Source organism: Mastigoproctus giganteus, chromosome 2 (assembly GCF_048544385.1).
Source record: "Mastigoproctus giganteus isolate SK-2022 chromosome 2, ASM4854438v1, whole genome shotgun sequence".
In the NCBI taxonomy this organism is placed as follows: Eukaryota; Metazoa; Arthropoda; class Arachnida; order Uropygi; family Thelyphonidae; genus Mastigoproctus; species Mastigoproctus giganteus.
In genome coordinates, this window is record NC_143576.1 from 146,190,711 (window position 1) to 146,216,643 (window position 25,933).

A 25,933-nucleotide genomic window follows, 5' to 3' on the forward strand; every position below is an offset into this window, starting at 1 on the left:
AAGTAGAAATAAAATATAAATTCAACATTTTGTTGCATTTTGAAATGTGAAATAATTTGTTTTTTGTAAAAATAATGTGAGCATTCTTCCGTGTGAGCATTTATCCGTATGAGCAATTTTCCGTGTGGGTATTTTTCATGTGAGCATTTATGACAGTGGAATTTTTCTGTGCAGAATTTTCATGTGGGCTTTTCTCAGGGAACCCAGCATGCCATACCATGAAAATAGTTGTATCTACCTCCAAAGTGTTATTTAGTAAAAGTAGCAGAAAGAAAAGTAATTGGATAATTTTATGTCTAGAGAACTTCAAAATCAAGTGGCTTGTGTAAGTGATTTTATATGGAATTTAGCAGAATACAAAACCGAAGGATTATCTGAATAGTCAGAAGTACCCTAAACATGCTATATGTGTACTGTTTTTGTATACAGTTGCAGCCATTTAAATTGCTTCATTATAAATTTTTCACAAAACAGGATTAGAATGGAAACTACCCTCATAAACTGAATTTTTTATAAATTGATCAAAAATGATTAAATACTGTAGTAAATTGTTAACAGAAATTTCAAAACTAATGTGTTTAGATACATGTTACAGAAATCCGCTGTACAATATACAGGGTGTCCGTAAATGATGTTTCCAATTTTGATATTTTTTTATTCAGAATTACTTCAAGCTGTACTCATGGAACACATACCAGCTGAAAGATCAATTCAATAAGTTTTATTAAAATTGGCACTTGACTGCCAGTTTTGCATTTTACCCACTACACAGTGCTACATTTGCCAGAATGGCAAAATGGCGACCGGGCCGAAGAAAGCTTTCTGTGTGTTAGCATTTCACGAAACAAAATCAGTAGGTGACCTTCCACCTGTTGGGATGAGTGAATTGACACAATTTATGAATCTGGGGTGGTGAAAATCCCCATGAATTTTTTGAACATGAAAGGGTCAGTTTCAAAGTTAATGTTTTTGCCACATGTCTCGAGAAAAGCTGTATGGGCTGTTCTTCTTTATCAAACTGACTGTGACAGGGTTCATCTACTTGGACATGGTCAGTGAATAGTTAATGCCATAGCTGCAGGAGGATATTGCAGATGTGATTTATCAACAAGATGGTGCCCCTCCGCATTTTCATAAAGAAGTGAAATCGTACCTGAATGAACATCTTCCTCAGTGTTGGATTGGGCATGGAAGCCATATGGAATGGCTTCCGAGGTCGCCTGATCTGACGCCAGTGGATTTCTTTTTGTGGGGTTATGTGAAGGACAATGTGTACATCCCTCCACTACCAACGACATTGCAGGAGTTGAAGACACATATCACAGAGGCTTTTGGTAAAATTGATCGCAAAATGAAGCACAGTGTGTGGCAGGGGATTGATATTGCTGTGATATCACTCGAGTTACTCATGGTGCCCACATTGAACTTTACCAATGACTTTATGTACCTTCATAAAACTTATTGAATTGATATTTCAGCTGGTATGTGTTTCATGAGTGTAACTTGAAGTAATTCTGAATAAAAAAAAAATATCCAAATCGGAAACATCATTTACAGACACCCTGTGTATATAAAGAACACATTGAACACTTTTTTTTGTGACTGACATTCTCACTTGGCATTAAAAAAATCCCGCAAACATAATATTGTGATAGATGCCTGTAAATCTTTTGTAAAAGATCAGTATTTTGTTGGTTAACCCAAGCTTTAATTGCCACCTTGCATCCTGTCTGGCCTGGAGCCTTTAAGATTCTTATGCAGTTGTTGCCCAGGTTATGGCACCAGTTGCAAATAATAGGTTCTTGCAGTGTTATCTTGTTTGATGGCTTTTTGCAGCAATTACAGCATGTAAATTGCTGGCATGTTATGGGACAGTAATTTTTTGTCCCATAACATGCCAGCAGTTTTCTTTTGGTTTAAATCAAGCTTAAATTTGGTTTAATCCTGGCCATGATAAGCATCAGATATGGGAGTCTCACATAAAATTCTTCACCTAAAGAAAAAATAGTGTATATTTGGTATAAATTAGTCATTAACTTATTGGAAATTGCATGAAATTATTGTTTAATATACTTCTTTATCTGTGATATGGCAAATTATACTTACAAATCTGTGATAGCAGGCTCAAGAATCTACTTTAAAATTTTTTGTAGCAGGTAGTCGCCATTAAAAGGCATAAAATAAAACACATTTACAAAGCTTATTTTGCATACGCCTTTGCTTGTTATGCATCTCTGAACTATCTGGTTCAGTGGAAATTTCACTGTTGATTTAATCAGTCTGGATAATAAGTCTTGTGGAGTCTATGCCGATTGTAGTAGTTCCTATCTGTTTCATGGAGGTTAAATTTGGACTCTTCAGAGAACAGTTATGGATTTCAGTTGCTCAGTTGTCCAATTAACATATTCTTTACCCATATTTTTACCTCATGAATTTGGCAAATTCATGAGGTAAAAATTCAGAGGACCTTTTTTGGGGGCAGTGTGCTTTCAGACTGCTCATAAGTCTTAATCAAATAGTTCTTTTACGGGTGCTATTACACTGGTATGTTAATTTCACAGATCTTAGATCTGTAGAGCTTGTGTAGTGACCTTGAAGGGCATAGACATTTTAAAGGTTGTCCTCTGGTGGAGTATTAATCCAATCTGTTTCAGATTTCAGTTTTATATTTTACAATTCGGGGTGATTTTAAAATATAAAATTTCAGTTTTATATTTTACACTGCTGGAGTATTAATCCACTTCAGATCTGTTTCAGATTTCAATTTTACATTTTATAATTACACTTTTCTTCATTGGATTAATGCTTGTATGCCACTGGAGGCATACACTGGAGGGTAGAAACTGGTGATGTGTACTGGTAGGTGGATGCCTTTATGCACAGCTTGAGGACAGCAAGATGACAAAATGATACCTTCAGGTTATATAATTACATGTATATAGGTAAATGATGACAAAATAATAAACTTTAAGGGGGGTTTATACAGTTTCTGTGGCTGTTACTTTATATGTTTGTATAACTTGATTGTTGCCCTGCCAGTTATCACTCCCTATTTATCATAAATCCAATAAATGAATTATGATGGCAAGTCAAAAAAAATTATCCACTGGTGTAGGCACTTACTGAATTTATATAACATATTTTTCCCCCCTGCTAATAAAGTCTTTTTGTTGTTTGTGGTATCATTGTTTGATGGCTTCTTTCATCATTGTCTGTATAGAATTGACATCCTGCCAAGATCATTTTTCTGCCTTCTGGTTAAGATAAATCGCAATTTGACAAGTTCAGGCCATATGGAGGAGGAAGAGGCTTAAGCACTTTACAGTGTCCTTTCTGTGTGTCTGCCTTTAGTGTGCTGAGCTGCATAGTAGAGAGAGGGAGAGAGAGAGAACTCTGCTGTAAGGTAGTGAGTAACATTGCATTGTACTAGCTTGGATACATCTGTCACACAAATATCATTATTGTCTTTGCTTTTCATCAACCCCCCCACTTCCGATGTGGGACAACCAGTGTACCCAACTTTGTAGAAGCATTTAGTTCTAATCCCTAAATTAATGTCGAGGACAGCACATAATTTAAATTCAGACAGTTGACATTCATTTTTTTTTACTTGCTCTCATATTTAAATCCACAGGGTATATAATAGCTTCTTTTATTTTAGGGATATCATGTCAAAGTTTTGGAAAGTTCCAGTGGGTGGTTGATTGCTGGAACAAACTTCCATCTGTCGTTGTAGAAGTTGACAGCTAAAATAAATTCAAGGCAAAACTAGACAAACATTTGGAGCAAATGGATGGGTGAAATGGGAAGGTTTTTTTTTTTTCTGATGCTGTTATGAGCTTGCTTTCTTACATCATATGCCTCTGCTAATGCTAAGACAGCTTTGTATAATTTGTCTTCATTTAACTTTAGTCATTATTTCCTTAGCAACACCTTGTATCATTTACTGGTGAACATAGAGAAATGAGTTAGCATTTCTTTATTCATCACTTTTCCTGTTGTTATTCACCATCAACAATGGTGGTGTACTAGTGGATGATCAGTATGATATAATTGGTTTAATGACTGAGGCATAAAAGTATTATATTTCTTTGCAGTTATAAAGAATCAGTAGATGGCATTTATAGTGGACCATATAGAGTTCCCCCAAGACAGACAAGTTCTGCATGCAGAGACTATCTGTTAAAATACCATGGATCTGTCAGAAGTGATACTGGAAACCAGAAATTTTTTTTTCCCTAATCATAGGAATCCTTTGGGAAACAGTTGTTTAAAGTTTCTTCCTTAGTTTATTTGAGGTTGTTGCAGTATGGACTTAGTTTCAGCATAAGCCTGTATTATGTAATGGGATACATTTAGTGATGATGTCAAAAAGTGAGATCTACAAGCAGCCCAACTGATAAAATACTATGGATCTGTTAGAGCTTATAGTGGAAACCAGAAAATTGGAATATTTTTTCTCTGCGTAACCACAGGAATCCTTTAGGAACTAGTTATTTAAAATCTCTTCCTTGGGTTGTTTGGAAGCTTCTGCAGTACTGAATTAGTTACAGTACATAGACCTGTATTCTGTAATGGTATGCATTTAGTGATGTTGCTAGTGAATAATATCAAAATTAATTTTATGGTTTTTATGTATTAGCTTGAATAACTGTTTTATATCTGGTCTTCATGCTGAACTTTTATTAAAGCCGCCATATCTGTAAGGTGTGCAGGTCAGTATATTTTATTAATGTATTACTGAGAATTTTGTTGTTTTCAATAGGTTTAATAGGATCCCTTTTTTCATTTTTGCAATTTCTTGCATCTCCAATAATGGGAGCATTGTCGGATGTTTATGGCAGGAAGCCAGTCTTATTAATTAGTATGGTGAGTTTGTGAATAACCTTCTTTTGATTCAAGTTATTAAATATAACAGTGCAGTTTTTTTAATAATAATAAATTTTATGAAGTAAAATGTCATATGGTTAAATTAGAATAGTTTTTCATGTTTTTAACATGCCTATATTTGGATGTACAGTATAAACCAAAAAGCTTATTTTTTCTTGGTTTACGGTAATGAACAATTATAGGAAGCACCATACTATACAGCAGGGGTGGGCAACTTTTTTCGTCAGTGGGCCAAATGAAATTTTCGTATCGTGATGCGGGCCGAATGAAATTTTCGCATCATGATGCGGGCCGGAATAGATTGAACGATTTAATAAAAAAAAATCAGAACCTAAAAAATGTTATATTACTTGAATTACCAAATTATTAATGTATTTTTAAAAAAAATATCTGAATGTCCAATTATCATTGAAAATGCTGCATTCGGCATCAATTTTTCTTTTTTTTTTAATTGGTTCATTTTGTGGGCTATAAATTATATTAAATTAAAAATTGTAATAATTAGAAAAGGCATAAAACATAAAATATCTCGCACCAATATTATTTTTTTCAATAAGAAGTCAAACCCAAAGGAACTTCGTTCGATCGATGCTACAATAATAATTAGGAAATAACTCTTTGACGCTGCGTAGAATCACTTGGTTACTGTTGTACTGGCCGTGATTCCCGATTGAACCGAATTAAGCCGAACGTTTACGGCGAGTGTAGTCAGGTATGGATTTTCTATATTTATGCATTTACCGAGGGGGCTGGATTCAACATCGTTGCGGGCCAGCTGTTGCCCACCCCTGCTATACAATGATATTAAAGTTTAGTTTACTAGTATGTTACCACAGAAAGAAAGATACAAGTTTCAAATCTAGACCAATCCAAAAATTGCTGAATCAGTTGGCCACATTTCCGAATTCTCATTTGAAATTCTCTCATCAGGCTAAACTTTGAGTTAATTTGATACTTTCATTGGAACTCTCACTGACTAATACTAAGGGCTAAATTTAGTCCTTAGTATTTGACATGGCGATCATGATTTAGTTCTTAGTATATTTGTTAGAGGAGGGGGATGGACGAAATCAGGATTGAATGTCTTAGATTAACCCCATGTTAGGCCTGATGGCAGAATTACAAATGAATTCAGAAAGAGCCAATTGGTTTAACAATTTGAATTTTCCTGGGTTTGAAAATTTTCAGTCTTTCTCTGTTACGTACCAATAAACAAAATTTTAATATCACATGTGGCATAGCATAGTGCAGAATTTTTCAACTGATGTTTCATTAAACATTGCACAAATATTCCTTAATGTTTTACTAAAAATTAGCACTTATCTATATTAATATTGTGATGTACTTTAAGATAAAAAGGAAGAAATATATTCTGTATATCTGAATTAAAAGAACAATTTCTTGTGATGTAATTACTGCATTTTCCATACCATAAGATACCTTTTTCCCTAAAGGTGTTGCCTGAAATTCCTCTGCATTTTATGGTCTGAAGGTATACTAGGTGCATGCAGTGGTGTCTTCATCTTTAGTCCATGCCTAGAGACAGTATGGTCAAAATGTTTAGGTGGCCTTCTAAAAAAAGGCTAGCTCTTTTATTTTGTAACAGATGCGGCAAAATGATAATTGCTGGATTAAATACTTAGCTATAATTCTAGATTTGTTTAACTCAGCTTAGCTTAATTCAGCCATTGGACATCTCAGTTAAACCCTTTAAAGTATCATTTATGAAGAGTGGACCAAATGGATGGAGGCAGCAAATCACCATTGACACCAACAGGATGAATGAAGTAACCAACAATTCACATGTGAGAATAGGTAAAAAATTTAGGGGGGTTACAAATTGCCATTGACACCAACAGGATGATTGAAGTGACCAACAATTTCACAAGTGTGAGAATGGGTAAAAAATTTTTGAGAGTTAGTGAAACACAAGGTTTCCATCTCTCAAGAAATCTGGAATCAGCAATGCCCTTGATGACACTGAAGATGTTACACTCTTTGAAGAATGCACTGAGTAATAGATGGGTGTTTATATTAGTGATGACAAGATTTTGGTGTTCTGTGATGAATAAAAGCAAATTGAATAATTTTTGATTGCTCCAACCAGATTTCAGAATATATTTATTTATTAATAAAAAAATATACATACAAATAAAATCTAAATACAGTAGAACATCGGTTATCCAGAATAATTTGCAAGGCTGATTTTCCTTCTTCTTTTCATTAATGGTAGTATTTAAGTTAATAAACTCTCATAACATAATAAATGTTTATTATGTTATGAGAGTATTTCTATCTGCTTTTTTACGGCGTATATCTGGTGAAATGTTGGATTAGGACTAATGGGTTTTCACGGAAACCATGAGTGATAGTTTAGTCATTAGCTTCCATGAACCCAATTTTCCTTGACGTATTTTGTTCTCTTCATTTTGTGAGAACTAGGTTTTCTTTTGTTATTTTATTTAATTATTTAACTATATAAATATATACCCCTGTACTTTGGAGCCCAAATAGGTAGTTGTTATAATTTTTCAAAGGAGAACAACTGGTACCTCACTCCTCCAAAGTCCACAAGTTATCTGACTTCTTTAAAATTTTAACTCCCACTCTTTTCTTATCTCAGAAGATTCTAGATATGAGGTATTCTTTTATTTAACCCCAACCAGGATGATTCTCAATGAATTTTTCTTAGGGCTGTGTGAACTTTTCTTGAATAAAGAGACCTAGTCAGTATTCTAAACATAAGAGATTTATTTTCAATATCAAAATTTACATATACAATTACACCAATCTAAATGAAATGTACAATTATATTTACCACTTCCCTTCTCAAAACTTTTATACATAAATTGCTACTTCAGTTAAATATATATAGCTTCTGTACCAAATATCTCTTCAATTCTTCAACACACATATACAGAGTCCAGTCACTATATTATGACCCCCCCATGCAGACATCACACACGCCTAGTGAATTATACAGTGCACGTGTCAAGTTCACACACTGCAAGCATGTAAGGCTTGATGTTCAGCATCCGTGAACACAGTAACAGCCTTGCTTTGCCCATGAGTGTCTTCCACAGACACTCATGGGCAAAGTAAGCTGGCTCCTCCGTAGCCAGGTGGGAAGGAGCAGCAGTGTGTAGCACATGCTTCTTGATTAGACCGGGGTTCGAGCCTGTCACCACCAAATACGGAGGATGCGGAAAGATCAGGAATGACCACCGCATATTCACGGAGCAATATGGCCTTAGTTGCTAATGCTCCTGAAAAACCAAATAACAAACAAACAAGCAAAGCAAGCGAACTATCAGACCTGGAAAAAGGCTTGATCATTGGCTTTTGGGCCAGGGGTGCCAGCATTTCTGAAACAGTGCACTTTGTGAAATGCTCATGTGCTGCAGTGGTGAAAGTATATCAAGCCTGGACAAATCGGACAGTTTTGACGACCCAACGTGCCAATTGTGGAGCCCCATGTGGCATTGATCCCAGAGGTGAACATTGGCTGAAATGGTTGGTCAGGACCGATCGGCCACTACTGTTGCTCAACTGGCCTTCCAAATGAACCGTGGGGCCACCAGAAAGGTCTCCAACATTACAGTTCAGCAAACCCTGTTGTGCATTGGGCTCCAGAGCAGACGCTTGGTGACAGCACTTATGCTGATGGCCACTCATCTCAAACAACGGCGTCAGTTTGCACAGCAATGCCGACACTGGCCAGGTGGAAATGGGTGGCCTTCTCTGATGAGTCATGGTTTCTGCTCCACTGAGTAGATGGACGGTGGCGTATTAGGCACGAAACCTCTGAGAACAGAAGCCCGGACATAATTGTTGGCACAAGGCAGGCTGGTGGGGCGGCATTATGGTCTGGAAAATGTTTTCATGGCATGGCTTGAGTCTGCTGATACCTCTGGAGGGCACCCTGAATGCAAATTTTTACCTATTGATCATCGCCGATCAGGTACACCCGTACATGTTGACCATGTTCCCTGGGAGTGATAGTATCTATCAGTGAGACAATGCACCATGCCATGTCGCCAGAATTGTCAGTGAGTGGTACGCTGTAGTATGCTTAATGACAGTACGCTGCTGCTGTGACAGGATTTAGAAAAGTTGAGCAGATGGGCTGAGAGGTGGCAGCTGAAGTTTAACATCGAAAAATGTTGGGTGAAGTACTGCATATATGGGAAGCAGTAACCCCAGAGTAAAGTATCAACTGTGTGGTACTACACTGACAGAGGTAGAGAGTGAAAAGGACCTGGGGGTAATTGTGCAGTCAGATATGAAGTTTTCTGAGCAGTGCAGATGGTCTGCAAGAGTAGCTCATGGTGTCTTGTCAATGATATGCAGGAATTTTTCTAGCAGGGATAAGGAGGTGATTATCCCCTTATATAAGGCAATGGTCAGGCCACACCTTGAATACTGTCTACAGGTCTGGAGGCCTCATTTTAAGAAGGATGTAGAGCTGCTGAACGAGTACAGAGAAGGGCAACAAGATTAGTGAATGGAACAAAGGTTTGCTCTTACGAAGAAAGGCTTAAGTTTTGAAAATTACAGTGTCTGGAGACTTAGGCACCTGTTAGGTGATCTGATTGAGGTGCATACGGCCTTGAATGGTTTGAACAGGCTCAATGCTGACGGGATACTTCCACTTGCTCAGACTAAGAACCTTAAAGGAACTCCTTTAACCCTCTTTTGGTGATATTTCACGTTTTTTGGAACTGGTACCTCTCCGGGGGGGCTACCGCTAAATTAATATGTAATTGGCGTTAACCTAAATTTTGTATAGTTTTTGTTAATTGGATTTAAAGTTCAAAATTATACAAGGGTTTCTGGGCTACTATTTATATCTATTCTTTCTTTTCGTTCGTTTGTTTATTTGGGTTATTTTATGTTAATTTTCGCTCTACAGTTTTTGCCATACTACTGGCTTATGTTTTATTTTATTTAATTTAAAAATTGGATATATATATATATTATTAAAAAATATATGTTATATGATAGTTATTACAATAATATAATTATAAAAATTACATTTCATAATACAAATTATATATATATACAGTAAATAATAATTTTAATCTTTATATAGAGGTAATATGTAAACATCGATTATAGATCACCACAAAATTAAAAAGATACTGTTCACCTTTTTGTAAGTAAATAAACATAAATTTTAAAAAAATAATAAGTTTAAGTACCTTAAACCCAAATTATGTGGCACCCCTGGAATGTTGTTGTGGACCCCGGTTGAAAACCACTGGACTAAGGAATAAAGTGCACTCACCTCCTTGTTGACAGTACACCAACGAACTGAAAGGACAAAGGTCCCATGAGCAACCACAAGACTGATCCTCACTGAACTTTGTCTTTCACTGAGCTATATCAGAGCTCTGACCTCCACTCACTCTCAAGTGACAACTGGATGGGGGGGAGCACCAGCATGAGGACGAAGAACCTCCCAGGCCTCACCTACCACAATACTCCACCTACAAATGGAAAACAGATGAGACTGCACCTCAAGTGCAACCAAAGCCTATACACCCCTGACCACACCGATGGGAATCTAGTCCCACGAGTGACTCCCAAATTCCGGTGACCCGGATAGGAATAACATAACGGCAAAAGAGAGGAGCAGCATTGCTGTATGGCCAAATTGGCTTTCCTGACTGTGCTTTCTTGCATGGGCATATCTTCCTCCTCCCCCTGGTGGGGAGGAGAAGACAGTTTCTTCAGTCTCCCCAAGTTCTTTGCCTGGTGAGGCATGGGCCTGCCTCACTGACCATCTGGGATGCCTTCTCTATCATCCCCATACTTCTGCCTTTCATCCCCAGCCTTCAGCCTCCTCCCTTACTCTCTCTATACGCCAGTGCACTTCCCACACTATGAAAATCTAACATTAAACTAAAATGTCTAAATTAAACTATGTACGCAAACTTTTAGGCCTTACAAAATCTAGTGTCTACCCTTATGATGCGTTTTTTTTTTTTTTTTTTTTTTAAGGCCCTAGCCACTGAAATCTCAGGAAACTAGGTGGCAGGGCCTGCCAGAGTAAAAATTTCAACTACTGGGTTCCTGGTCTGCCTCCACGGGGCCAAGTGTGTGCAAAGTTGGGTCCCAGCAGGGGTCTAGCGGCTAAATGGCCAGAAGAACAACAATACATAACGCTACACTTACAAAATTCATAGACTTTTAAATCCCTGGCCTTTGCAGTGAACTGTTGCACTCACAATGAAAGCAATGCATAAACTACTGGTGCCGTCAGACATGAATATGCTTTACACTTATGACTTTGTTTATTGGAAGCTTGAAATGGTGGAATAAATGTTTAGTCTTCAAAGCAAAGCTTCGGCAAACCCTTATCTCTTCCATCATGCAGTATGATTGATGTTCTTTGAGGTTATGATGGATATCATGTTGTGATCCAATCTTATTTATATTTCAATGATACAGCTCTAAAATGATGTTCACAGGCGAACTGCTATATAGTCCACCAGGCAAACCTATTGGTTTGTCTGGTGGACTATATAGCAGTTCGCCTGTGGAGCTTTCGGATCAGTTAGTGTTTAATTTCATTGCTTCTACTCTGCCAGATAGTGACTGGAGGGAGTAAGGTTAATGTGGGGGGGCATTGTTGAGGTCACATTGTCAAGGAGCTGGGTATATTCTTGCCGTATGTACACCATATCCAAAAATTTCATTACTTCATGCAACATGTCCTCCCCACCTTTTCTTGCTACTGAACGTGTCATGCATAGTCAAACTAATAGAACAAACCTATCTGCAAAAAGATCCAAACCTCCCAAACACTTCCTTGTTCATTTCGCAAATATACATAGTCTCAATTCCAACCTCAATGATGTCCATTTCTGCTTTACAGTCTGTCAAACACCACATACTTTTTCTGACAGAATCCTAATTATTGGTTAATTCAATCACTGCTCATCTCCATTGTCTTAATTATTCACTGTATGATTCCTTTCATTTCAAGGGTGGTACTTGTGTATATATATATCCACTCTGATATTCCTGTGAGAGACTTAGTAATTTCCTCTTTTTGATCTTCTCTGGCTTAAAATCTCTCTACCACATTCTGTCAAATTTGCTGTTGCCTCTATTATTCTTCCAACTTCACTAATCACATGGAACTCTTTAACTTCATCTCTTTCAAACTTGACTTTCTCCAATGTGACTTTTGTAACAGTGAGGTAATTTTCCTTGGAGATTTTAATGTTCACAACTCCAGCTGACTTCTGTTTTCTAATCACACAGACCCAGCTGGTCAAGATGCTGAGACTTTTACAATTACTAATGACCTCTCACAGATTGTTCATGTACCTATCAGAATACCAGACAATTAACCACACAGCCAACATGCTTGATCTTTTTCTCACAAACAACCCTTTTAAGTACATGGTTGAGATGAGTGTGGCCCTTTATGTACTTTAGATCACAATGTGGTGATTGGAGCCTTTCTCTTGTGGCCATTCTCAACTTCAACCTTGTGTTGTTTGGCATTACAAGAATGCAAAATGAGATGATCTGGGAGATTTCTTTTCCTTGGATTACTGTTTCAAATTTTCTGATGTCAATATTTGTTCAGATCACATCAGTAAAATTATTCTTGTAGGGATGAAATAATTTATTCCCCACCCCACCTTAAAATTTCATCCTTTATCTAAACTTTGGTTTTCCAATAAATGTGCTAAGGCTGTTCAAGATGAGAATGTTGCATACTGCAATTGGCTTGTTTCCAAATATTCGGTTCCATTTTCTGCCAAAGCTCGCAACAGCTGTGAAGTGGTTATTAATCAGTTAAAACTAGATTTTGTACAGGCTAGAAGTAGAAAAATTGCTTCTTGTCAAAATGGTAATTGTGCATTCTGGTCTTTTGCCAAAGCTATTATTGGCTGCAACTTTTGCCTATTTCTGTTCCAAACTCTGTCAAAACCAGATTGCTCTATTGCCATTTCATCCAAAGATAAAGCTGACTTGTTAGCATCCTACTTTTCTTCTAACTCATGTATTGATGGTCTTGGTAAACCACCTCCTACCATTCCCAGTACACTCCATTCATTGCCCCATGTGGTCTTCCATCAAAAGAATGTCAAGAATTTTGAAGTCTTGAAGCAAAGCATGAAGTCCTGGTGGTATTTCTCCACTTGTTCTCAAAAGCTGTGTTCCTGAGCTTACTCATGTTCTGCCACCTTTCTTGATTTTCCTATTCCACAGGTGTTTTCCCTTCTGCTTGGAAATTTGGTCATATCCAGCCGGTTCCTAAAAATGGTGACAAATCCCATCCATCCAATTATTATGGTCCCATTGCACTTACTTCTACCCTTTCTAAAATAATTGAGAAATCTATTAAATGCCAGCTCTTAAACTATTTAGAAACCTTCCATCTGTTCAGCGATTGACAGTTTGAATTCTGCCAGTGTTGTTCCAATGATGATATCTAATGTTACCCATATATGGACAAATTCAATAGAAAAGTTTGGTGAAACTCAATCAGTTGCTCTTAACATTTCAAGGGCTTTTGATTGTGTTTGGCATAAAGGTCTTTGTCTTCTAACTTCTCCACTAATGCAGGTGTTCTTTAAGATCCAGTTCTTTCTCTCACTCTTTTCCTCTTGTATATTAATCACCATCTTCAGCAAAACCATAGTTTTGCCGAAGCAGCAAAACTATCATCAGCTAAACTATAGTTTTCCTGATGATCTAATCTCACATAGTTCTTCTGACTTCTAATCTAACATAGTTCACAAGTATTGCTTCCTCTGCATTGAAAAAACTGGGTTTTCTCCTTTGCTTTCAGCATTATTTTCTTTCAAAATATAGTCAGTTCTTGTATAGCACGATAGTTGTGTTCCTAGAAACCCTCGTGCAATATAAACAGGCCCTATGGGAAAAATGGGGTTAGGTGCCCAAGACTGAACACACATTTGTAACCGAAACATTACCAAACACAATGCCGACCGGGCTAGCCAGGTGGGTAAAGTGCCTGCCTGGCAACCCAAAGGTCGTGGGTTCGAATCACGCCTCGGGCTTGGATCAAAGTACTGCAAAAACCTTGGGAGGTGCGCTATGGCCACAGAAGCCGATGCGCCAACAACTACCAAAAAAAAAAAAACCAAACACAATAAATAATCGTAATAAAATACGTATTTTGTTACTACTATTATGTAATAAAATATTGCTAACGCTTTGCTTCTATCATAAGCAAACTTGTTCTTTGTTTGATCTTCTATCCAAACAGATGTTCCATCTCTTCCAATTCTTTGTGTCTTCATCTAATCGATTTTGTTAAACTTTGAGTTGTTCCTGCTGAACGTTGTTTTTATTTTCTCTGCACTCCTTCTAATTCTCGGTGTTGCCTCATTTAGGCCTATAGCACGTGCAATATCACATGATCTTCATTTTGCTCAAAGTGTTTCACAATTTCATATTTTTTCTCTATCGACAGAGGCAGACTGGCCATAAGCCTTACCGGGGAACCCCGGTGGGCCCGGAGGCCAGAAGACGATGGAGGCTGGTGTTGTTATTTGGTTTTTAGGGGCATTAGCAACTAAGGCCATATTGCTCTGGGGATATGTGGTGGTCATTCCCTGATCTTTTCGTATCTTCCGTATTTGGTGGTCACGGGCTCTCGAACCTTGGTCTAATCAAGAAGCGTGTGCTACGCACTGCTGCTCCTGCCCACCTGGCTATGCAGGCGCCGGATGCCGGTATGATTTTGATCATAAATGCTGGTGTGAGGCCGCTACAAATTTTCTTGGGTAAGAATTTTTGGCCCAGTCCGCCTCTGTGTATTGATATTGCTTTTCTTTTTCTCTCTGAATCTGTAGTGTCTTCACCAGGACGCTTCCTTTTCACACCTTTTAAATATTTTACTCATTTTTAGGGAATAAAGCACAATTACAAAATGAGGAGCTTGGTACACATAAACAAAGCTGCGCATGTGTAGCAACTGAATAAACAACACCTTAAAGGCAGAGACACACTATTAACACCTCACTAGCTCACATTTTATTAAAGCACATTTCTGGGGGTTACTACCATAAAACAATAAAAACAATTTCCAGTTGCATTTCTGCTAGTGGAATCAGTTATTGGTAGTAAACTCAATCTAATTGCATTTGCGATAATACCGATAGCTGGAATTGTGTGGGTTTTTACGTTATTATGGTGAAATGTGTTTCCCCTTCACTGATGTAAAAAACATAAATACATTCAGAATCTTCTCTTCATTCCTATTGTGTTGTGTTCGGTTGGGTTGATTCCATGTTTGACTGCCCATTTCTTGTAAACACACAGGTGAATCATGCATAAGTGAATTCGATTCGTGTTATATACAATATCATTCCCCTATTAATAAATCATGTATGATCGAATTCGTGCAATGTAAACACGTGTTATACGAGGACTGACTGTCTATTCTGTACAACTATTTCAAAATAGTTGTACAGAATGCTCTCAAATCAAGATGCTTGCAAATCCATTTTACCATAGAATATTGTCTCCACATCTGGGGCACTACCCCCAAAACCTCTCTCAGGCTTTTAGATTCCATTCAAAAGAGGGCAGTTAAGTTAATTAATGACCCATCTCTAACAAAGTCTCTTGACTCTGTCTCATAGAAGTTCTGTTTCTGCTGCTGCTTGCCTTTTCTATAGATACTTCAATTGGCACTATTCTTCTGAATTGGCTTCTATGATTTCTGCTCTCCTTCCAAACCAGTCGCCGACCGGGCTAGCCGAGTGGGTAAAGTACCTGCCCGGCAACCCAAAGGTCGCGGGTTCGATTCCCGCCTCGGGTTTGGATCAAAGTAATGCAAAAAAACCTTGGGAGGTGCAATATGGCCACAGAAGCCGATGCGCCAACAACTACCAAATCAAAAAAAAAAAAAAAAAAACCAAACCAGTCTGAACACGCCGCAGTTGGTCAGCATCCTTTTACTGTCCAACTTAAAACTCACAGAACAAAGTTTTCTTCTTCCCCATTTATTCCTTCAATTTCCATTTATTGGAACAACATGCCTTTTATCTGTATTTCCTAAAAATTATAATCTACAGAAATTCAAGTCTAATATCTGCTTTCATATTTTCAACTTTCAATCCCTGTATCATATTAAGTACTTCAGGTTTTGATGCCTCTCATTGCTGGAGGTTTTCATAAAAAAAAAATAATTATATAATAGTGGCAAATGATGCAAGAAAGCAAACTTATACAGCATCAGTCAAAAAAATATAAATAAAAAAAAAGAAATCCCATTTTACCCATCCATCTCCTCCAATAGTGTGTCTAGTTTTTCCTTGAATTTATTTAAGCTGTCTACTTCACAATAATCTGGAAGCTTGTTCCAGCATTTAACCACCTGTTGGCTGAAGGCAAATTTCTGCACGTCTGTTCTGCAACCATCCATTCTCAGTTTGAATTTGTCTCCTCAGGTGCATAGTCTGAGTAAGAGGAAGAATTCTATCAGCATTGAGTTTGCTCAAGCCATTCAAAGCCTTAAACACCTCAATCAGATCACCTTTTAGTTGCCTAGTCCCCAGATACTGCAATTTGCAGAACTAAAGCCTTTCTTTGTAAGAGTACCCCTTTGTTCCCCTCACAAATCTCATTTACCTTCTCTGTACCTATTCCAGCAACTCTACATACTTACTAAAATGATGCTTCCAGACCTCTAGATCATTACCATGTTTGATAAGAGAGCAAAATTCCTGTATACCATTGACAAAACTGCATCAACTGACCTGACTACCTGTCTGCACTGTTCAGAGAACTTCATATCAGACTGCTCAATTATCCCCAGGACCTTTTCATTTTCCAGTACTCTGAGTGTAGTACCATACAATTGATACATTATTCTGGAATTACTGCTACCTGCATATAGTACTTTTCATTTGTCAATGTGAAACTTCAGTTGCTTTCTCAGCCCATCTGCCTAAATTTCTAGACATTGATCTAGCAGCATACCGTCATTGCTGTCATTTACCACCCTGCCTGCCCTTGTATCATCTGCAAACCTAGACATTAACCCTGATATACTCTCATCAGTATCATTAATAAATAAAAAAAATGATATGGGACCCAGCACTGAGCCCTGTGGGACTCCGCTAAAAACATTAATCCACGAAGAGCAGTGTACATTGTTGTTCTGTCCTCTCCCACTCAACCATTCCTTTATCCATAGCAGTAACTTTCCCTTAATGCTACACTGCTACAGTTTGTATAGCAGTCTTTTATGTGCAACAGTATCAAAGGCTTTTCTGAAATCCAAGTACAGGCAATTCTCGGTTTATGAATGTTCGATTTACAAACATTCGCTACAACGAACGTCACAATTCATTCAAAATTTCTTAAAGTCTCCAATAGATAGAGTTCCTTATAAAACAAAATGCAAATGTATAGTGAACATAATTGTAAGATTTAAATAAATAAACTTTTAAAAAATGTATTTATTACAATAATTATCAGAAAATTATTATATGATAATTATACTGAACTGTTTTTAGTTAATAAAACTAATCTAGCCAGTAAAAAAATGTTGCTTTACATGCCACACCATGTAGAATTTTGAAGTCCCATGGAGATATCGACGAGTAAAACTTGAATACATATGTATGTACAGTACTTATATTATGTTAGTACTCATTTTCTTAATTTCTATTTTGTAACTCTGTTTTTAATTAAAATTAACAAGTACGATATCTTGTTTTTTTATTCTTTTCTTATTTTACATTACGTATCATATATGATAAACCATAATGCATACATACATTATAATAAAACTTATTGTATAGACCATTCGATGTTTATTGCATGGTTTTAATGCTTTAAAATGGCTGCTAATATACACAATACGTATCATAAAAGCTCAGAAATGCAAGATACACATAATGAACAAATTGTATAACGAAAACATCTTGGAATGGAACTCGTTCATAAACCGAGAGTTGTCTGTATATGATATCAAAATTTTTTTTTGTATCCAGTTCCTTTGGATACTATAATGAAGTAACAATCATATTGGTCAGACAAGATCTCCCCTTAAGCGTGACTGATTTATGTAGATTTTACTTGTGTATTTTAGCATTGGCATTAGCATTAGTAGAGGCATATGATGCAAGAAAGCAAGCTTATTCAGCATCAGCCAAAAAAAAAAAAAAAAAAAAAACCACTCCCATTTCACCCCTCCGTTCGTTTGAAATACCTGTCCAGTTGAGCTTTAAATTTGTTTAGGCTATCAACTTCAACAACAAGTGATGGAAGTCGGTTCCAGATTTTTAATAACAAATATTTATATTTTGAAATCTGGTCAGAGTTTTTTCTTTTTTAATGACAGTGAATGAATAAAATAAAGTTTATTAAAGATTTTGCATTATTTAAGATAGAAATCATTATAACTATCTTTGAATGGTATGAAATTGCCAGAATACCATATATTGGTAGCAGTTTCATGCTCATTCAAAATCAGGTTTTTCAGTCTTTTTTTTTTTTTGAATGAGATATGAAAGTGTTTCTCTGTAATTGATCATTATCATTTTTGATAATTCACCACAATGTCCTCTTCACATCATATTAATTATTTTTATAATGATTTTTTCTTTTTCTCTCTTTCTATATATAGTGTGGAATAGCAGCCTCATATGCTATCTGGGCAGTAGCTCAAAAATTTTATATATTTATTTTGGCAAGGGTCATTGGTGGAGTTAGTAAAGGCAATATTAGCCTCAGTGCTGCTGTTGTTACAGATGTCTGCCCAGCAGAAACAAGAGGAAAGGGAATGGTAAGTTACACAAATTGTAGGGGTGGGGAGATAAAGTTGTATAATATTGACTTCTGTTTTTTTTTTTTTTTTAACCTTTTGACAGTTGTGTGAGGGCAACTGTCTTCATTGTATTATTGAACAGGTCAGAGCAATAATCTCAGTTTTGTACATAGCAACAATTAAATTAGATTTACTGTGAATGTATCAGTCTCATTGTGGAGCACTTTACCACAAGTTTTCTCAGTATTGTACTATGCCCCTTAAATAAAAAGCACTGTTCCAAATGGAGGAATATATTTCTTTTTATAATGGAATCTCATTAACACACATGGAAGCTTACAAATCTGTGACATCAGAGGGCTTACAGTACAGGAACCATTGGCAGGTAGTGATCATGCAGTTGTTAGTTGGAAGGAAAGGCATGGGTTTTAATTTCAGAAAAAGGGGACTATGACAATTCTAATATATTCACCCTCCTTTTCAATGTCCAATCCTGTGGATTGGACATTGAAAAGGAGGGTGAATATATTAGAATTTTGGAATACCTTTAAAGCAATCATTACAGAAGCCACAAATACATAAATACCATTAAGTTAAGAAAATATAGCAAGAGAAGGATGCCAAGATGCATGAATATGGAGCTGGTTATTGTAATAGAGCAGAAAAGGATGGCATAGGAAAGTTAGAGTGATGAAAAATACTGAAGCCTACAACATCTACAAGTTGATCCGTAATAGTACAAGAGAAAAAGTTACGGTGGCCAAGGCCAAGTATAAGAAAGCACTGGCTAAGAGAGCAGTGAATGAGGACAAGGAGTTTTTAATGTATGAGAATACAAAAAGGAAGAAGAAAACAATCAGATCAGACACTTGTATAAAGAATGTGGGAAATAAAACCTTAGATAACCCAGCTGACAAAATGAGAGGCTGTGTGAGTGAAGCTGAAAAACAAAATTAGTGATGTTGAAATTTTGAAGATTATTTATTAGAAAACCTTTCAGGCCTGAAGGCAAGTAAGTCTCCTGGAGTTGATGGCATATACCCACTAATTTTCAGGGAGATGCCAGGGAGTACTTTGAATCATTGAGGTTAATTGCAGAACAAGGGCATCATTGGAATCAGTAGAGATTCCTTTGGAAAGGAGAAGTACCAATGTATCGCCAATACTTACAATTAGTTCTAAGAGTGAAGTTGGTAACTACAGACTGGCTAATCTAACTTCAAGGGTAGAGAAAATCTTGGAGGCAGTGATTAAGCTTGCAATCCAAGCAATTTTAGATGGAAATGGCATTTTAAGGACAAGCAACATGGTTTTATTAAGGGAAAATCGTGTTTAACTAGCTTGGTAAGCTATTTTGACACAATTATACTCATGAGATGGATGAAACAGTTTTGACATTGTTTATTTGAATTTTAGCAAGACATTTAACTCAGGCCTCCGTAGCCGAGTGGGCAGGAGCGCGAGTGCAGTAGCACACGCTCTTTGAGTAGACCGGGGTTCAAGCCCCTGACTGCTGAATACGGTCGATCTGCCAACTCGCACTGGACCAGCGTGGCAGATTATGGTCCATTTCCCTCAGCATGAATTGTTGAGGAGGCTTCCATCCTGCAGTGGGTTGATAATGGCTGCACTTTACTTTTTTAACTCAGTCCCTCATGAGAACTTATATGTATAAGTTGGAACATGTTGGGATTACTGGCAAGATTCTAAGATGGATCACAGGATGACTGCAGAGGGTTGTGATTAATGGATATTCTTCAGATTGGTTAGCATTAGTAGAGGCATATGATGCAAGAAAGCAAGCTTATGCAGCATCAGCCAAAAAAAAAAAAAAACATACTTCCCATTTCACCCCTCCATTCGATCCAAATACCAGTCCAGCTTAGCCTTAAATTTATTTAGGCTATCAACTTCCACAACAAAAGTTGGGAAGTCTGTTTCACCAATCAACTACCCGCTGGCTAAAGGCAAATTTCTGCACATCTATTCTACAACTGCCTTTCCTCAATTTGAAACTGTATTCCCTCAGATTCTTCATCTGAGCAAGAGGAGGAATCCCATCAGCATTCAGCTTGCTCAACCCATTCAAGACCTTATACACCTCAATCAGATCACCTCGCAGGTGCGTACTCTTCAGGTGCTGCAATTTGCAGAACTTAAAAAGCCTTTCTTTGTGAGAGCACCCTTTTGTTCCCCTCATCAGTCTTGTTGCCCTTCTTTGTATTCATTCTAGCAACTCTACATCCTTCCTAAAATTAGGCCTCCAGACCTGTACACAGTACTCTAGGTGTGGCCTGACCATTGCCTTGTATAACAGGATAATCATCTCCCTGTCCCTACTAGCAAAATTCCTATATATCATTGACAAGACCCCATGACCTGCCCTGGCAGTTCGTCTGCCATTCTCAGTGAACTTCATATTTGACTGTACAATTACCCACAGGTCTTTTTCAAGCCGACCGGGCTAGCCGAGTGGGTAAAGTACCTGCCCGGCAACCCAAAGGTCGCAGGTTCGATTCCGCCTCGGGCTTGGATCAAAGTACTGCAAAAACCTTGGGAGGTGCAATATGGCCACAGAAGCCGATGCGCCAACAACTACCAAATCAAAAAAAAAAAAAAAAAAAAAAAGGTCTTTTTCACCTTCCACTTCCCTGAGTTTGACTACCACACAGTTGGTACGTTTCTCTTCAGTTATTGCTACCCATATGCAGTACTTTGCATTTGTCAATGTTAAACTTCAGTTGTCACATCTCAGCCCATTTGCCCAACTTATCTAAATCCTGTTGGAGTAGCATACTGTCTTTACTGTTGTTAACAACCCTTCCAACCTTTGTATCATCCACAGACTTGGACATTAAACCTGATATACCTTCATCAATATCATTGATAAATATACAAAACAACAAAAATAAATAAACAAAACAACAATGGCCCCAACACTGAACCCTGGAGAACTCCACTAATAATATTTGTCCACGAAGAGCAGTGTCCATTGATTACCACTCTCTGTTGTCTCCCACTCAACCATCCCTTTATCCATTGTAGCAACTTACCCTTAATGCCATATCTCTCCAATTTGTACAGCAGTCTTCCATGTGCAGCAGTATCAAAAGCTTTCCTGAAATCCAAGAATATGATATCAAAATTATTTTTGGCATTCAGTTCCTTTGTGACCACATAGTTTCCAGTCAAATTTGTCAGACAAGACTGCCCTTTAACAAACCCGTGCATGTCTAACTATTACTGCAGTCTTGTCCAGATGATCCTGCAATGCTTCTTTAACCAGTGATGGTATTATTTTCCCTGGAACACAAGTTAAACTAACAGGTCTATATATTGTGTCACCTTTTGTGAACCCCCTTTGTGAATTGGTGATACATTTGCACACCAGTTCATGGGGACCTCCTCTGAGTCCAGGGAAGCTCTCATAATTATGGCTAAGGGTTTGCTTACTTCCTTTGCTGCCTCCTTTAATATAACTGGATAGATCCTGTCCATCCCCTGTGCCTTTTTTATGTTTAACTTCAACAATTTCTCCTCCACTTTGCTCTAAGTTATTACAAAATCACTTAGTTCCCTGTTAGAGTTTGATAAACTTCTGGCACTCCCCTCATTGAATAACTCTTCATGTGTGAATGTAGATGCAAAATACTCATTCAGTTTATCAGCTACCTAAACATGATCATCAATAGCCAACCTATCTATGTTAACTGGTCCAATCTGATTCATGCCTTTCCTTCTACAGTTTACATAAGTAAAGAACTCTTTGCTGTTTTTCTTTGCATCCTTTGCCAAAGATTTCTCGTAATCTGCCTTTGCCTGCCTAACCTCCTTTGTGACTTGATTACAGGCTACTTTATATCTGCCACAGGCTTCTGTGTCACCTGATACTTTATATGCATCCCATACATTTTTCTTCTCTGCCACAAGCTTCATTAATTCATCTGACATCCATTTAGGCCCTTGAACAGTATTTCTTAGTTGAAATGAAAAGCCTAGTATCCTCCAAAATTAAGTCCCTGAAGGCATTTAGAATTCAACGTTGGCAACATCATCAGTTGATCCCACTGTACAGAATTTAAAAACTTTCTGAGACCCCTGTAGACGCCTTTTCGAAAGCAAATGCCCTTCCCTTTAGCCTTAATGGTAGTTACATCTTTAAATAATTCCCACATCAGTACATTGTGATCACTGTCACCCAGTGGTTCCTTATCTGCAAATTCTTAATGCATGAATAATCACTGCTGATAATCAGATCAAGAGTATTACTTTCCCTCTGATTGCCTCTTGAACATGTTGCTGTAGAAAACAGTCATCCAATAAATCCACAAAAGTCTTGCTAGTGTGCGAGTGACCAATCCACAAGTTCCAGTCAATATCTGGAAAGTTAAAATCCATCATTATAAGACATTCTGATTTACTGGCCCACTCTATTTCTCTGCACAAATTATTTCCTAAGTCCAGCTCTTGAGTGACTCTGTTAATATAGCTAACCAGATTTGTTCAACATGATTTTCCCTTTATAAAACCTTCAGAATTCCATTTACATCTAAATCAGCCTGAATTCCACCCTTGATCATTGTCTCCATGATTTTCCCTACTACTACTACTGAAGTTAGACTGACTGGCTGGTAATTTCCACTTCACTCTTAGAACTGCCCTTATGTATTGGAAATATGTTGGCACTTTTCCAATTCAACAGGATCACTCTCGAGTTCTGTGATGTGCTCATAATTAGTCTCAATGGTTCAATGCACTCACTTGCTGCCTCCCTTAAGGTTATAGGGTATATGCCATCCACCCCAGGAGCCTTACTAGCCTGTAGGTTCACAAGTTTTTTCATTAAATAAACATATGAAATTTCAACGTCATTAATTACATTTTTTTCAACTTCAGTCCCATAATTTCTCATTGACACAAAAGGTTTTTCTTCTTTAAATATCGAGGCAATGTAATTGTTGAGTTCATCTGGAACTTCAGCTGGCGTATCTAATACTATCCCACATCCATGACATAAGGTTCCGATCTGGTTTGTCCTTCTCTTCTTTGCATTTATATATGTGAAGAATTCCTTATCCCCACTCTTTAAGGAACACTTCCCCAATAGAGAAGTTGTTGTTGTTTCTTGGTCACTGTTGAGTTTCACCACTTAGTCATTTTGGGAGTAGTTGACCCCCTCATTAGTATACAGGTAGGTACCCAGGGTTTGAGCTGATATCTTGGTTGTGACTTGTTTACACAGTATGAGATGTGTATACTCACACTTATAAATTTCTAGGGCTGTAAAGCCTCAAACCACTGTAAATTTCAACTGATATCCTTGCTAGTGCATATGCATCAGTACGGTATGTAAAACTTATTGTATAGACCATTCAATGTTTATTGCATGGTTTTAATGCTTTAAAATGGCTGCTAACATACACAATATGTATCATAAAAGCTCAGGAATGCAAGATACACATAACGAACAAATTGTATAACGAAAACATCTTGGAATGGAACTCGTTCATAAACCGAGAGTTGTCTGTATATGATATCAAAATTTTTTTTTGTATCCAGTTCCTTTGGATACTATAATGAAGTAACAATCATATTGGTCAGACAAGATCTCCCCTTAAGCTGTGACTGATTTATGTAGATTTTACTTGTGTATTTTTAATAACAAATATTTATATTTTGAAATCTTGGTTAAATATTGATGAAAAGCAAAAGTATGTATAACAAGCATCATTATCCAGTTTTTAAATTCTGTACAGTGGGACCAACTGACGATGTTACCAACAGCGAATTCTAAGTGGGAAGCATTCAAGGAATTAATCGCGGAAGCTACTAAATGTTTCATACCTATTAAGAAATATTGTTCAAGATTTAGGCCTAAATGGTTGTCAAATGAACTAATGAGACTCGTGGCAGAGAAGAAAAATGTATGGAATGCATATAAATTTTCAGGCAACACAGAAGCCTGTGATATATATAAGTTAGTCTGTAATCAAGTCACAAAGGAGGTTAGGCAGGCGAAGGGAGATTACGAGAAATCTTTGGCAAAGGATGCTAAGACAAACAGCAAGGGTTTCTTTCCTTATATAAACTCTAAAAGGAAGGGGATGAATCTGATTGGTCCACTTGATATTGATGGTTCGACTGTTGATGATCCTGCTCAGATAGCAAACAAACTGAATGAGTATTTTGCATCTACATTCACACATGAAGAGTTATTAAGGTTTGAAAATGTCAGAAGGTTATCAGATTGTAGCAGGGTGCTTAATGATTTTGTAATAACTGAGAAAGGGGAGGAGAAATTGTTGAAGTTAAACATAAGAAAGGCACCTGGGGTGGATAGGATCTATCCAGTTATATTAAAGGAGGTGGCAAAGGAAGTAAGCAAACCCTTTGCCATACTTATGAGAGCATCCTTGGACACAGGGGAGGTCCCCACCGACTGGAGATGGGCAAATGTATCCCCAGTTCACAAAGGGGGATCGAAGGGTGACACGAGTAATTACCGACCAGTTAGTTTAACTTTTGTTCCGGGTAAAATAATGGAGTCACTGGTTAAAGATGCAGTGCAGGATCATCTAAGCAAGACTGCAGCAATAATTCAGACATGGGTTTGTTAAGGGAAGGTCTTGTCTGACAAATTTGATTGGACAGTATGATGCGGTTACAAAGGAACTGGATGCAAAAAATAATTTTGATATCATATAGTTGGATTTCAGGAAAACTTTTGACACTGTTGCGCATGGAAGACTACTATACAAATTGGAGCAGAATGGTATTAAGGGTAAGTTCCTACAATGGATAAAAGGATGGTTGAGTGGGAGAAGACAGAGGGTGATAATCAATGGGTGCTGCTCTTCATGGACTAATGTTATTAGTGGAGTCCCACAGGGTTCGGTGTTGGGTCCACTGTTGTTTTGTATATTTATCGGTGATATTGATGAAGGTATATCAGGCTTAGTGTCGAAGTTTGCAGATGATACAAAGGTTGGCAGGGTTGTTAATGATAATTGCAGTGTGTTACTGCAACAGGATCTAGAAAATTTGGGCAGATGGGCTGAAAAGTGCCAACTGAAGTTTAACATTGACAAATGCAAAGTACTGCATATGGGTAGAAGTAACCCCAGAGAAATATACCAACTGTGTGGTACTACACTTAAGGTGATAGAAAATGAAAAAGACCTGGGAGTAATTGTGCAGTTAGATATGAAGTTTTCTGAGCAATGCTGCCAGGGCAGGACTTGGGGTGTTGTCAATGTTATACAGGAATTT

At 37.4% G+C, this 25,933-nt stretch overlaps 1 protein-coding gene across 1 annotated transcript in view; it reads left to right on the forward strand.

Moving 5' to 3' along the window:
* The window catches only part of LOC150089643 (solute carrier family 75 member 1-like), a 170,217-nt gene that overhangs the window by 35,584 nt on the left and 108,700 nt on the right, over positions 1-25,933 (forward strand). The window contains exons 3-4 of the mRNA XM_090368709.1: positions 4,766-4,869; positions 18,524-18,682. Coding sequence (XP_090224835.1) covers positions 4,766-4,869; positions 18,524-18,682 — 263 coding nt within the window. The remainder of the gene's footprint in view (positions 1-4,765; positions 4,870-18,523; positions 18,683-25,933) is intronic.